Source organism: Sciurus carolinensis, chromosome 5 (genome assembly GCF_902686445.1).
Source record: "Sciurus carolinensis chromosome 5, mSciCar1.2, whole genome shotgun sequence".
NCBI lineage: Eukaryota > Metazoa > Chordata > Mammalia > Rodentia > Sciuridae > Sciurus > Sciurus carolinensis.
This window is the reverse complement of record NC_062217.1, coordinates 69,820,573-69,836,022: the sequence shown is the minus strand read 5'-3', so window position 1 is coordinate 69,836,022 and position 15,450 is coordinate 69,820,573. Positions and strand designations below refer to the sequence as shown.

Sequence of the window (15,450 nt, the reverse complement as noted above, 5' to 3'; positions counted from 1 at the left end):
CAATTTTCAGAGATCAAATCTCACCTGTGACCAAGAACACATATCTGTGACGATGGGGACTACGAGGAGAGGACATCTCATAACACCAATGTATACCCAACCACACCTACACACCCGTACCTGCACATGCGCACACCCAATCACATGCACTAGCACACACATCTTTGCTTTTGAATTATTTTTAAAATGCTTTAAATACTTACTCACACAACAGAACACCATTTTCTAGAGAGGCCCGAAAATCCCTTGTTTCAAAATTCTTCTCTGTTACTGCCTGAAAGACAGAATTGGGTGTTAATTGCCTGTTAAAACAGGGATGACACACAAGTCAAAATCAGTACTAGATTAATTAACATGCATCTAATGTTTTATCTAAAGGATATGCGTAGATCACCAAAATCTGTTTCTTGTAGGAAATTACATGCTGCTCTGTTGCAACCATTTGAATATGAACAAATATACACAGTAAGTATTCTCTGCAATCATTTTATTGGATTTATCATTTAAGTCTAAGTCTAGCTGAGCTACAAAAGTTAGAAGTTAAACTAAATTTTAAACATTTTCTATTTCAAGTTAAAAACCCTACGGATGATTTAAAATTACATAAAAATTAAGATCTAAATTTGAAATACTATCTATAGCTGCATATTAATTTCAACTCCATCCTTAAATTCAATTTCATTACAAACCTAAGTTAGCAGAGAGATGATTCTCCTCAAGTCTATTCATGAAGAGGCCCTAATTTGTATAAAGAACTACATATACAAACATCCTAAAGAGACTTTTGAATCCTAGCACAGAGAAAAAAGAGAGGTAAGAAGAAAAATATTTTAAACAGACCATTCCCAACTGTTACATACAACAGGCCCCCTGCAGTTATCACCATCAACGAGCCTAGTGAAACCTCTAGAAAAAATAACTAAATTTGGTCTCTACAGGGTGGAGTGTTTGGGATAGGAAAGGGATTTCCTAGGGAAATTAGTAGGAGAGCTCCTGGAGGCTGTAGTGGGGAAAAGCTACTCCAAAAACAGCTCCTGGGCCTGATTACCCAGTCAAGGGAGGGCAGAGAGCAAAGGCAGTGGTACCAGCTGGCCTAGACACCTACCCACCACCTGGGAGCAGATGCCAGTCTTCTCTCTAGTCACAGCAAAGCCCCTCAGAACCACTGAAATAATTCAGCAATTACATCATCAAATCAACACAGATCAGAAGCAGTGATTTAAAACAAAGGCAGTGTCCTGCAGACACACAGGTGAGCGGTGAAGAGCGACAGACAATAGCAATGGATGGGCCAGTTTAGAGGGAAGTCTTAAGTCTAGCTGAACTGCATTCCTTAAGGTCACAACCCGATAAGTCCCGCTGCCCCTGGGTGAGGGCAGGTCAGGCTCTGGTAACCTGTGTACCAAGTGTCTGAATCTGGGCTCTGCCACTTCCTACAAGTAACTCTGGACAAGTTGCTTAACCACTTAGTTTTCTCTCCTGCAAAATGGAGACTAACTGTATGTACCTCACAGGGTTAGGCCAAGAACTAAATGAGATAATATATATGAAACAGCAGTTGCCCGACTCAGGGGAAGCATCCACAAAGTTCCCTATTATTATCAGCTGTGACTACCTATCTGCAGAAAGAAGATAGGTAAATGCTACATCTTAGCAAACAAATGTCTGTTTTGATAGGAAAAAAATAAAAATCCTTTACTTAAAAGAAGAAACTGAGTTACCACAATATAACAATCTACTAAATTAGCTCCTTTATCCTGAAAATATTTCAAAAATTATAAACATCTATAAAGGACCTCAAAATGTAATGAAGGCAACTTGTTTACTTGTTCGTTTGTTTTTAAATCATATTTTTTTTTATAAAAGTTCCAGCTAATGAGGAGCCTGAGACAAGAGAATCACTTGAGCTCAGGAGTTCAAGGACAGCCCTGGCAACACAGTAAGACTCTGCTCCCCACCCAAAAAAAAAAAAAAAAAAAAAGGAGAAGAAGAAGAAAGGGAGAGAGAAAAAAGAAAAAAAGAAAAATATAAACCCATCCTCATGTTAAGAACAATTTAGTATTTTAGTATTCCAAAAGAATACTCCAGAATTTTGAAAGGATATTTGTTTGCCTAGTAGTTCTACTCTAACAACCACTCACTTGGTCTTTTCAATAATTTTGAAGCTTACTCATTAGCCAGTTATTTAAGGTGTGATACATTTTACGTAATGAGGTTGTGATTCATAGGAATTAAATAAATAGAGACCACATGTTTTCCACTTAAGTTATCAAAAGTCAACACAAACAGGAGTGATCACTATGTAGTCAAACAGCCACACCTTTCCTTCTATATAATTTTTTCTCTTGCTTGCTTCTTTCCAGATTTTCCTAATGCAATTAAATAAAATCATTGCCACGTGAAATGATTTGAGTTGTTGTACATTAGACAAGAACTGGAGTTTAATCCTGGATCTATCTCACACTGATTAACTTGCCACTAATTTCCCCAATTTTTAAAATGAAAAAAGTATTTGCCCTAATTCAGAATACACAAATGACATGTGAAAATATTTTGACTCCTCTCGAATAAAAAAAGGCCACACATTCTGGTCTAGGTTGTGCTTCTTCCATCCATGCATCCCCATGTGCTGCTGGGAAGAAGCTAGAAGTGACAGAGCTGAGTGTGAGGCTCCCAGGCAAGATCCTTCCTGGGAAGATGCAATTAGTCTAATAGAGCATATTAAGGGCGGAGCAGGCGCCAAGGGCACATTCTGCACAAGCAGTACTGCCAAACCTGTCTTACCACCTGCAGCCTCCAGAGAAGACCCTGCATGCTTTTAGGAACAGGTTTTATGGAAGAAAATATTTATCAGCTAACTATATAAGCACTAAGTGCCAAGTTCACAAATATCTGAAAAGTCATTTCTTTTGCTATAAACTGTATTAATTTAATAAAGAAATGGGAATTGCCTGCACATCCTTTACTATTTTGTTTTCCATACTCTCACTAGATATGATTTGATACCAATATAAGTAATAAATTTCCCCAAAGTTTCGTCATTCAGTTACAATTGTGATCATATAATCCGCAAGGCTTAAATCCCATACATAAATCTGAGAACTTCTCAAAGACCACTTCATACCAGACTGGTTATCAGCAAAATATCCACTAATGCAAATCAGCAGGCACTGTGCTGGTTAAAATCTTCCCTTTTAAATGAACATCGATTTAAACACTATCTAGAATCCCGAAAGTACTAACATATTTTTGTGCAGATAATAGTACAACAATAGTGCCTGTTTGAGCTTGTTTAAAAAGGGAATGAAGGAGATGTTTGCTGACAAAAACTACACTACAAGCCAGGCAAGGTGACACAAGTCTGTCATCCCAGCAACTCAGAAGGCTGAGGCAAGAGGATGGCCAGTTTGAGGCCACTCTCAGAAACTTAGACCCTGTCTCAAAATAAAAATAAAAAGAACTGGGGATGTGGTTCCGTGGTAAAGTCCCCCTGGGTTAAATCCCCAGTTCAAAATAATAGTAAGTACACTATGACCTTCAACTATGAGCATAGTAGATTCCAAATTAAGTCACTTAATTGATTAATCAGGTGCAAGATCATAATATTTTAAGATATATCATGACAATCATTTAAACATAAGTAGTAAGTTTTAAAAATCCAAAGAAATGTTTAACATTAGAAACCACAGTGGTACAAAGGAATCATGCTCTGAAACAATTCACAAAAGGCAGGTCTGCCTTAATTTTGCATTCAAGGATATAACTGAGTGTTCACATTGCTAAATGGCCTTATCATGAGGTAGTTCATACAGGGCGTTGCTTCCACAGAAAGAAGCCTGAGGCAGGTACACATCAAGGAGCTGGTCGCTTTTCCGTCTGTCTCTATAGCTGTCAGTGAATTAAAAGCACACCTCTCTCCTTTCTTTCATTAAACTTCATTTTGGAAGTGACCATGACATGATTCCCATGACTCCAGAAAGCAGGTCCAATTTTTAAACTGAATTCCATGAGACATCTGTATCATTACTTATGATGCAATAATTGACAGGTCTCTTTGGTTACACATGCCAAAAACTCCTAAGTGCAAGGATTATGGCACACAGTGAATACATTAGGTAAAAACAGAGCATGACTTCAATACAAGTGTCAATCCTCAACCTCTCCCCTTTCACAGAGTAAAAGTTAAAGAATCCAAAAGCCTGGGTTCTGCCCTCCTAGTGTCCCCCAACACCACCACCAAAAAAAAAAAAAAAAAAAAGGAACTTGTGTATGTCAGAGAGGTTGAGGTGGGACTTGTAAACTCCTTGGCAATGAAGATAAATCTCCTAACTTCTCCTGGCCTTTTTCCTCATCTATAAAACAGGACCCGAGTTTATGCCAGTCTACATTTACTCTCTCTGTTTTAGGAGAATCTTCACAGCAACTCCTGTGTGGTTGGAGCTCCCACTCAGTTTATACAGGAGGCCTAGGTCAGTAAGTAGGTTCCTATATAAGAGGACTTGAGCATCAAATGACTGTGTCTATGAAAGCACTCAGTGAACTCTAGATGCAGCTAGAACCTACCTCAGAAGCCCCTGGCATCTCAGTCCACACAGCTCTGAAGGACCAGGCTATCCTAACTAGATTCTCACTGGATGAAATTCGGCTTACACATATGCATCACTTAGGTTAAATCAAATTTCTCTTCCTATAAATATTTGTACTTATGAGGAAGAATAAGACAAAAAGCTGGTTGAATTTCAGATGTATGGTGCTTCAGTTCCCGAAATCGCTTTGTTAAAGTAGTCTTTTACAGCACAAGAGTGAACTCATCCCAGTTTTGTCAGCAACTCAAGAATGGAAAACATACAAGAATCCATTACTGAGACACATTTGCGAAAAGGAATAATCTTGGTTGAAACCTTTAAAGTAGAGACCCTATCACCACTGTGGCTAAAAAAAAAAAAAAAAAAAAAAACTCTTGCCATATGAAAGTTTTCCTAGGCTAAAGAACATGCTAGAATTTAACTTTCCACTTAAATAATCAGTCCTCATTTTAACTAAGATACTAAAAAGCATTCACTTATTTATTCATTCAAAAAACATTTTATGACAACCTACTATACACACACTTGGCATTGTGTGAGGCACTAAGGCTACATAAGCAAGATGAAGCAATTCTTGGAAATATCTCTTTAAAAATCTAACCCTGTTTTTAAATGTGTGGTCAAAAAGGCATTTTAAGCCTGGGCATCTCTCTGAAATGTGGTTAACTCTTTGAATTGCAGCATGTTCTTGGTTAAATGATACTGTATATTCAGCAAATAACATTGCTTTAAGGAGCATCATTCTCCAGTTTCTAGCCTCTATTAAGATTTGGCATTGTACTACATAATATTCTGGAATATCCTAGGCCTATTTTTGCCAATACTAATATCATTCAAAAGCAAAATCAAAGCCAATTCATGGTCTTCCAAAAGAGTGGTAATAAGAATTGCACAGATCACTGAATCTAAGTGGATCCAAAGTCTCCTAGTGGTCAAAAGTCTAAACATTTTTCCTCTACCACTGCCGCCCTGAAGACCTCATCTGGGAAAGTTAGGGTAAACTGCACACCTCCCACTTAACTCTCTCTCTTGGGAAAAGCTCACAAGTCTTCACACTGCCAGGAGAGAAGGGGAAAAAGAGCAAAATGCAAAGCTCCAGCTTATGTCCCAAGAAAATCAAAAGCCAATAATCTTTATTAATGCTCAAAATTTTCACCCAACTTCATTATGCCAAATGCCAACTATGCTTATTTTTTTTTAACTTTTTTAGTCGGCAATAGTCCTCTATTTTATTTATTTATATGTGGTGCTGAGAATCGAACCCAGTACCTCGCTAGGCAAGCGCTCTGTCATCAAGCCACAACCCCAGTCCAATACGCTTATATATATATATATATATATATTTTTTTTTTTTTTTTTTTTTGGGTGCTGGGGATCGAACCCAGGGCCTTGTGCTTACAAGGCAAGCACTCTACCGACTGAGCTATCTCCCCAGCCCCTACGCTTATATTTTGAAAGCAGAAAAACAAGGATTAGTTTAACCCACTGCTAGTCCAGGAGAAGAAGCCCACTTCCATGTACCATCCATACTGAGCTTACAGTCTAAAATTATTATTCTATACCACAATTACTGAAAAGTCAAAGGTAGAATACAACTGAAAAGGACTAAATTAAACTAAGAGAAGAAAAGGAGATTTGCTTCAGGGCTGACAATTTTCATGCAAGGTTCTATCAAAATACAAAGTCCAAGACAAGCTGAGCCCTACTAACAGCCAGTTAAGTTCACTGAAAGCATCACACACAAAAGCATGTTCATTTTATGATTATCCTTTGTTAACAATCAGAAAATCAACCTCTGATGAGGTAAATTACATTTTGTCTATAAATATAGGTTGACAATTCAATTTATGTTGTTGCACAAAATAAGGGAAATATCCCAAGAGAAAAATTCCAGCAAAAGCCTTGTCTAGTGCATAAGTTTCCCTGCCACTGCTCCCCCATCGAGGAGTTTTTAAATAACTAGAACCCAAGGCACAAGTAGATGTTAACACCCATTATCAGGATATTTTAAGTATAGCTCAAATGTCTAATATAATCATGGGTTCTCAAGAGTCAAAAGATGTTGGTTTTTTGCAGAAATGTCTCACACACATATTAGCAAGTCTCAACAATTACCTTCTTACTTCCTTGGGAATTACTATCAGAGTCATCACTGTGGGAAACATTCACTTTGGGAATCAGTGTGTCTGTATTACAGGTGAGAGTCACTACTTATTTTATATGAGCTTTAAATTGATAGGTATACCCTTGGCACCTAGGATATACTTTATTATCCAGTTTAGTATTAAGGGATTGAGTTGAAGTGCCCTGTTACACAGGAATTCTTACCATGATTCTTGGATGCCTATTATACATCAACAACGAAGTAGTCCTTCTGGTACCAATTTGTCAACCTTTTTTCAATTTGACAATGAACTTCTAGGAAGCAAAGAAATAACTACAATTCTATTCCCAGTAATATCTAAATGAAATGAAAACATATCTCCATGTAAAACCTTGTATGTGAATGTTCATAACAGCATTACGCATGTTAGCCAAAAAGGTGGGAGCAACCTAATGTCCCTCAAATGGTGAATGAATGGAAAACAGTGTGGTCCTACAATGAAATATTATTCAGCAATAAAAAGGGATAAAGTATTGATATATGCTACAACACAAATGAGCCTTCAAAACAGTAAGAGAAAAGCTGGGCACGATACCACATACCACATATGATTCCATTTATGTAAAATATCCAAATAGGCAAATTCATAGAAACAAAAAATAAATTCGTGTTTTTCAGGGAAAGGAGAGAATGAGAGTTACTGCTAATAGTTACAGGGTTTCTTTTGGAGTGATGAAAATGTTCTGAAATCAGACTGTGGTAATATTGGACAATTCTACAAATATACAAAAATGAATTACATACTTTAAAAGAGGGAATTGTATGCTATGTGATTTACATCTCAGTAAATCTGTTCTATATAAAGTATATTGAACTATATATTCTGTTCAAATTCATTAAAGATGACTTTCTAAAAGATAGTTACAAAAGATCCTTCCTACTATTTCATACCCAATACACAAAATAAATTCAATTTAAGTGAAGATATTTAAGTAACTCCTGTATTTTAAATGTCTACACCCCCCACACACACACAAATTGTATTACCCCCCTATAGGAATACATCTTATATTTACAAAGTAGAATTCCCAACCCTTTTACCTCAAACCTAGAAATATTTTAATGTTAAATTATTATATTTTGTCCTTTTAAGAATGCCATCTTTGCATTACATTCAAACAATTCCACAGCATGAGATTTTCTCAAGTATGTTAACTGTCTTTTTCATAATTCATTTAATATGATTTCAAAGCAGATAACATACTTAAGGTATAACAAAGAAGGCACAGCAGATGGGCTTATGGAACTCCCCTCTAAAATCTTTTTGTGAGTCCATTACCTTCCCAGTAATAGAATTGTGAAGAAATCAGTTTTTCTCAAATAACTTACATGATCAGTGTTTCCCCTTGACTCTATCTAGAGTCTTTAAGAAAACTCAACAAAGTTTCCAGTGTAACTCAAAAGTAGATATGCTGATACCCCCATAATGCATCTAATTATTAGTTTAAAATGCTGTCACCAAGTAATAATTTTAGTACTATCTACTGGAATCATTTGCTCAAAGGTTAATAACACTGAAGTACTGTGAATAATTTTTAAACACTATTTTGGTATCTGGAGACATATAAAAGAACAACATACATATCCTCCTTCAGAATAGCAAAAGAAAGACTCCATCCAGAGAAATGAAGGGGTTGCTCTTTCCTAAAAAATGCTGGTGCCTTGAAAACTCACCTTTAAGAAGTCAGCGTGATCTCTCCCAACAGTGTTGATGGCTTCTACTACCCCACTGCACCATCTCCTGCCTATCCATGAGGTTCATATCACCTTATTATCTAGACAGGCACCTTTAGAGACCAACTCCTACATTCACACTCCTTCAAAGTGCTGCTTCATCTTGTTTCAGCTAGAAATTTTTGGAGAAACTTATAAACAACCAAGATTACGGAACCACTCTTAACTCTTTCCTTTACGATCCTAATGTCTTGTTATAATATTGCACTGGGCATGCCCAGATGTTCATGTCTACCATCTCTGTGAACCTGAACTGAGCATGCCCGGAAGTAGTGATGTACACCATCTTTGTGAACCTGAACTGAGCATGCCCTGGTGTTTGAGTGGGCCATCTTTACAAATCTGAACTAAGAGTGCCAGGATGTGTACAAGTCTGCCATCTTTGTGAACCTGAACTGAACATGCCCCGAAGTGTTCATGTCTACCATCTTAACTTTTTTTTAACACATACTGTGACCTTGAGCTGAGTGTGCCCAGAAATGTATATCCTGAATACCATGTTTAGAATGTACCTGCCCCTAAAGTGCCTTCCTGTGTGTATATATATATATGTGCTCCCAGAATAAAATTCCCATGCTTCTGTTCCTCCAGAGCACTGCTTTGGAAATAACCCAAGTGCCCTCCTTATCTGCTGAGGCAATAAATCTCCACTCTTATCTGCTGGTTATGCTTTTTGTTCCCAAGATGCAAACATATTGCTTTTGTTTAGGATATGGCAAGTGTGCACTCCCCAGCTGACCTAGTTCCTAAAGACAATATCACAGCCCACAAGCTGAATGCAACCTGTAGACATGTTTTGTTTGACCCAGGCAATATGTCAAAATTGGGAAATATCAGAGATGCAGATTACAAGTTTTTCTTTTAAAAAAGAAATGACCTGGTAGTGCTGGGAAGCACTGCTTCATGGCCACGACTGGCCACCCACAGGAAATGACTGGTTGAGAACACACTCGAGAAAGAGTGCCATCCCCACACTTCCCTCAGAGACGACCCTCTCACCTTGCTTCTTGCACATTACTTCTCTGGCCCCACCAGGCACTTCAGTTTGAGAATCCTCAGGATTTTGTCTGTATCCTCCAGGCCTAGCTTAATGTCTGTCCTGTAGAAAAGACTCACTCAAGGTCAACTCAAAGGTCAACTCAGTATGTAAAATCAATCACCTATGAAGCTGATTAAAATAAATAAATAAATAAACAAACAAACATGTCTTTTGCTAAAAGATCCTGATTTCCTGATTTAAAAAACCTGGGTTGACAGCTGGACGTATGCCTTTTCCAGAAGTGCCCTGAGTCTAAGCATGGTCTCTGATAAACATTGTTTGGGTGGCAGAAAGAATTTGAAAGACTTGACGCTAAGTCCTGACTCTACCAGTGTTTGATTTTGAACAGGTATCTCACATTCTTAGAAGATTCGATTTCCTTATAAGAAATTGAATTTGTACTAAATCATCACTTCATCTCAAAGCTCTAAATGTTCTGGTTCTTTTGAAGTCTAAGAAAAACCAAGTGTCAAAGGTTCTGTTCTCTGCTACCACCTGCTGGCCCGTTCTTGGTACTGCAGAGGTCTAATGGCTAGATCCAGATGAAAAAATATGACAAAAACAACACATTTCAAAGTAAAAAACACACATCAAATTATACTTGGTGAAAAGGAAACTGATTTTTATATAATACCACAAATCTGTCACATTTAATAAGCTATTATAATAGCTCCAAACTGATTTTTGAATGCTCAACTTGAGACTTTTTGCAGGGAAAAAAAAATTGCCTGAATTCAGGGCCTCTTGAATACTAGGCAAGAATTCTACCATTGTGCAATACCCCAGCCAAAAAAAGAAAAAAAAATTGCATATTGAAATATACAACCTTGAACTGAGATTTAAACTATGTATTCTGCTCTCTAGGCCTAGCACTACAGTCTAGAAAGGGAGTCAGCATGGGTAGAAAATCACCCACAATCAATGGGAAATCCTTGCCTGAATGTTAGGCAAAACCAGGCAGGTCTTGGGCAGGGAGCTTCTGGGTGTGACAGACGATGTGGGAGGGGGAGGAAGGAGGGTATGGGTTAATCTGGAAGGCTTCTCCAAGGATTACTTCATTCTTCTCGAAACTGAGAAGCTTGACCTGCCAACCACTCCCTCCTTCACATTCTTCCTGTACTCACCTACTAGTTGCTCCTCCTTCCACCTTACAAACTTTGTTCATTCGTACAAACTCTAAGCGGGTTGTTGTACATTCATACTCTGGTCCTTCCTGGGAAGCTGCCCTCCTGCCTCACATTTCCTCCCAGTGTTGAGCATTTCCTCTTGAGCACCCTTACCTGACCTCAAACCCAGCAATAAAACAGTCCTGACCCTCTCAGCCAGGACTGGACTACACCTCACTTCTCTGTCGAAATCCTCAGACCAACAATCTCCCAACCACCCAAACTCAAAACATCAGAAGGACCCTTCCTTGTCTTTTCAAATCCATCTACTTTTCCCCTAAGATGGTTCCAGTCTTTTCCTTGGGCAGATGTACCACTTCAGTAATCTCCTCCAGATTGCTTGGCTTTAAGCTCCTCCTCTGCCCTGCATTTCAGTATCTGTCTTTCCTTCCTTTAAAACCAAATCGTTTTCCTCACAAAAACACTGCCCAAAACCTTCCAAAAATGGTGGAATGAGACAGACATCATTACCCTATGTACATGTATGATTACACGAATGGTGTGAATCTACATTGTGCATAACCATAGAAACAAAAAGATGTACCCCATTTGTGTATAATGAATCAAAATGCAGTCTGTAAAAATAAAAAGAATTTTCAAAAATAAAATAAAAATAAAATAAAATTCAACCAGTCTTCAAAAAAAAAAAAAAAAAAACAAACTTCCAACACTTCTTGGGTCTAAAAAGTAAGCCTTCCCACTGCCTTCTGGCCTTTCCCTCCTGAGTCTCACTTGGGAATCCTTCATTCTGACTAAACACAAGAACACAAAAACATTAATACCTTCATTCCTCCATCTTAACAATTCAAGTTATGTCTCTCCCCTCTCTTCCCCAACACTACTACCCCAAAGGGAGTTCTTTCCCTCCCTGCCCATCTTCTGTGACATTATTTTTCTAAGCCACTAAATTAGTAATTCCACCATTCTACTCTATGTCACCATTATTTGGTCATCTCTACTGTCCTATGTTGAACCTTTACTGAGGTCAGGAAACATAAAGGTTTTATACAATTTTTTTCCTGTCATCTCCTATTGTATAACTTTGTACAAAAATTTTTGATTCTTGTTTTTATTCTTATTAAATTCTCCTAAAGGCAAAACAATTAAGAAAACAAAGTGCTATTGGAGAGATACAGAGACGATTTAATTCAGGTTCAGAGACTGAAGAGCACAATTCAGGAAAAAAGATTTTGACCTTAAGGAAGAAGGGCAGGTGCAATGAGATAGAGCAAGATGAGGAAGCTGCCTGGTCCCCACAGAAGGTAGTCATGAAAGAAGAAGGAAATGGGGACACAAACCAGCCTCACTGCCTGGCTGGCCTTGCTTCTCAGCCACCATTCAGACATAAGAGTCCCAGATCAGACAGATGGCACCGACACTATGGAAAAACACTCTGAGAACTTCTGACAGAAAAGTAAAGACCTAACAGACACCTTGAGGGGAAAAGGGAGGTTAACTAATATTTCCCTCCCCAACAGAGAATAACCATCATCCTGCATCCTGGAACAGAGAATGGAGGCAGAAGGCAGAAGAGCTAGAGGAAAACAACAGATTCAATGAAGGTAGGGAGGTGCACTGAAAAGAGCCACATGAAATAATTATCACCCCAGCCTAAAGCTGAGCCAGATGGCAGCCACAGACAATGAAGACCACACAGGCGATATGAAATTTTGATGAATTCCTTAATGGCTCTAAGATGAAAGCCCTTATTCCAGAAACAGGCTAATAATAGAACAAATGTCAGTGCTATATACACACACACACACACACACACACACACACACAAACTTAAAATTGCCTTCATTATTTACTCTTCTGTATGTGTACATTTCTCAATATGTCATTGTTTAATAAGTACTTTCTCTGATGAGAATAATGATAGTTTATATCATGAATACTAATGTTACATTTTTGAACCCTAAGATGATATTCCAGGTATTATATTAATTATATTACCCTAAAAAGTCCAGATAATACAGTTACCCACACACTTGACCCAAAATCATAGCTACCACCATTAAATGAGACCCATACATGTCATTTCCTGGTATCCCAACCTAAGGAAATAAGCAAAGTTACAGCTTCTATGACAACAAACTTAATCCTCAAAATGAGCAGATTAATTTACACAAAAGTATTTACAGGTTCTTATGAACTCAAGTTTGTATTAGCTAGACAAGAATGTTAGTCAGCTTTCCATCATTATAGCAAAATAATTGAGATAATTAACTTAATGACAAAAGGTTTACTTTGGCACAGAGTTTTGGAGGTTCCAGTCCATGACTGATTGACCCCATTTCTTTGAGTCTGTGGCAAGGCCATATGTCATGGCAGGAGCATGTGGAGGAGCAAAATCACTCACCTCATTGCCAGGAAGCAAAAGAGAAAAAGAAACAGACCAAGTTCCACAATCCCCTTCAAGGTCAAACCTCCAATGACCTAAAGAATTCCCAAGAGGCCCCACCTCCCCAACATTCCACCACCTCCAATAGTACCACCCTGGAGACTAAGCCTTTAACACATGGGTTTTTGGTGACATTCAAGATCCAAGCTATAGCAAAGATGTTTCTGAATTCTTTCACATTTGCCTAAAAGCCTTTTATCATCAAAGTCAAAATCAGACTGAAGGTCACCAGGTTATCTTCCTTCCATAAAAGCCTTGACTAAATAAGTTAAGTCTCCTAGAGAGAGATTCTTTTCCAGGAAGACACTGGTTAAGAAAGCACAGTCATTTGGTAACTGCTATGAAGTGAACCTCAGGTTGAAAGAGCTAAAACTTGACTCAATAACCCCAAAGGAGCATGCGTTCTTGGTAAGCATGCAAGATCCTCAAGTAACTGAAAAGGAACAGAAGGAATTGAGGCAGTCCTATAGGTCATGTGTAAATCACCTCTTAAATAAGACACTGAACACACTGACAACCCTGAAACTAACTGGCCTCTGTTGGCTTGTGATACATTCTACAAAACTAGGACCTGGGCAGTCTGGAGCTAGTATAGATCGAGAATACACGAGCAGACTATCAGCAGCTGGGTAGATAAGAGAGGACAGGAGAGAAAGTTTAAAGATACTGTCCCAAAAGTGGCTTAGAATTAGTCCATGCAAGCTACACTAAGCAGCAGAAGTAGAGACAGAAGGCTGGGAAGAAGGAAGAAACTAAAGGGGTTTTAGAAGCACATATGGTTGAAGTCACAGGGTAAAATGTCAGGCAAGCTGCTCTAGAGTAAGATCTCATAACTTAACAATGTAAAAATGAAGCCTTTCAGGGCAAAAGTAAAGCCAGTAAGAGGAAGTTAGAAATAGGGAGGTTCAAGAACAAGACAGGCCTTCTGGGTCTACACTCCTTCCACTAGGATGATGGCAGGGGTCAAGTGCTCCAGTCTTCCCTCCATGAAGAGGAATAAGGAGAGTCAGTGCAGTAATGAGAAGGGAAGTTGGGTAGTTTAACCAGAGTAAGGCATGGGTATTTCTATGTGAACATCTCAGGTAACTATTTGGAAATGGACACTTCTTTCAGCACCAAGGTATGTGGAAGTGAGAAAACACTGGAGAAGCCTGCAGAGAAAACAGAGGGATCCTCTTCAGTCAAAGAGGTAAAGGAAAGCAACAGGGAAAAGGTAAACTCTGAAGTGTTCATCTTGAAACAGGTGTCCCAGAAGACAGAGGAAAACTCTAAGAGGAAGCAGGGGAACTCAGCCAGGAAAGCAATGTGTTGAGCAGTATAACCCCAACTGTTCCATCTTGGATACTAAGTAAGGCTAACTTAAGTTACTAGCTGCAAGGACAGCTGACATGATAGAAAACATTTCTGTGTTACATTTAATAGTAAATAACCAGTGATACTAAGTTAGACCAAGACCATACAAATCCTGTATATTTTCTTTTAATAAAGGAGTCTGCATTTTTAAATGATACTGAACAAATATCCTCTACTCAAACACACCCCAAGGATTGATAGGATGAATAATACTTCAAACATTAGGTCACTGGTCTATAAACAGTGAGATCTTTTGGCTAGAGCCAAATTACCTTAAACAAGACTACTTTTTTAAAGCTTTGTAAAAAAGCATTTTTTGAGGCACAGTTTGACACAAAGAAATCTTCTAGTTTTGCTTAAAGTCCATTCCAAATGGACTTAAAATTTTTCATTCACTAAAATGAAACCTCTAGTTTTAATTGCAATTTAAAATAACACTTTATAAATACAGGCAATTCCTTATGTATTCTCTGAAAACTTCCTTGAAGAATTATCAGAAAAAGTAGATGTGATTATTACTCAGCCAATGTAAACAATTGTTCATCCACTCATTCAACAAGTGTCAATGAACTTTATGCATTTGCTCACTAAATGTAACCACACTAAAAGTAACATGGGAAAAGAATTTATAATCCTAACCTTATTAAAAACCCCATCTTAAACTAGGAGAGGACAAACTTCAGCCTGTAGAGTAAACCTGGCCTGTCACCTGTTTTTATATATGGTTTTATTGAAATAACACCTATTGCAATTTACAATGAGATTTCTCACTACAATGGCCAGAAAGAGCTGAATAGTCCTTCTACCAGAGATCCATGGCCCACAAAGCCTAAACTACTATCTTGTCCTCTACAGAAAAAGCTTGCCAACTGCTGTTGTTAAACTACTGAGTTCTTTCACTCATTCATTCAAATACATGGTGTCAAACCATGTATAACTTGAGGATACTTAATCTAAAAAAAACCTGAAATCCAAAGTGCTCCAAAATCCAAAACTGCCGTGAT

At 38.1% G+C, this 15,450-nt stretch overlaps 1 protein-coding gene across 12 annotated transcripts in view; it reads right to left on the bottom strand.

The window, feature by feature from the left end:
- Positions 1 to 15,450, bottom strand: part of Lmo7 (LIM domain 7) — a 197,565-nt gene that overhangs the window by 128,330 nt on the left and 53,785 nt on the right. For all 12 annotated transcript variants that reach the window (XM_047552078.1, XM_047552079.1, XM_047552080.1 and 9 more), the window contains exon 2: positions 204 to 274. In XM_047552078.1, coding sequence (XP_047408034.1) covers positions 204 to 274 — 71 coding nt within the window. The remainder of the gene's footprint in view (positions 1 to 203; positions 275 to 15,450) is intronic.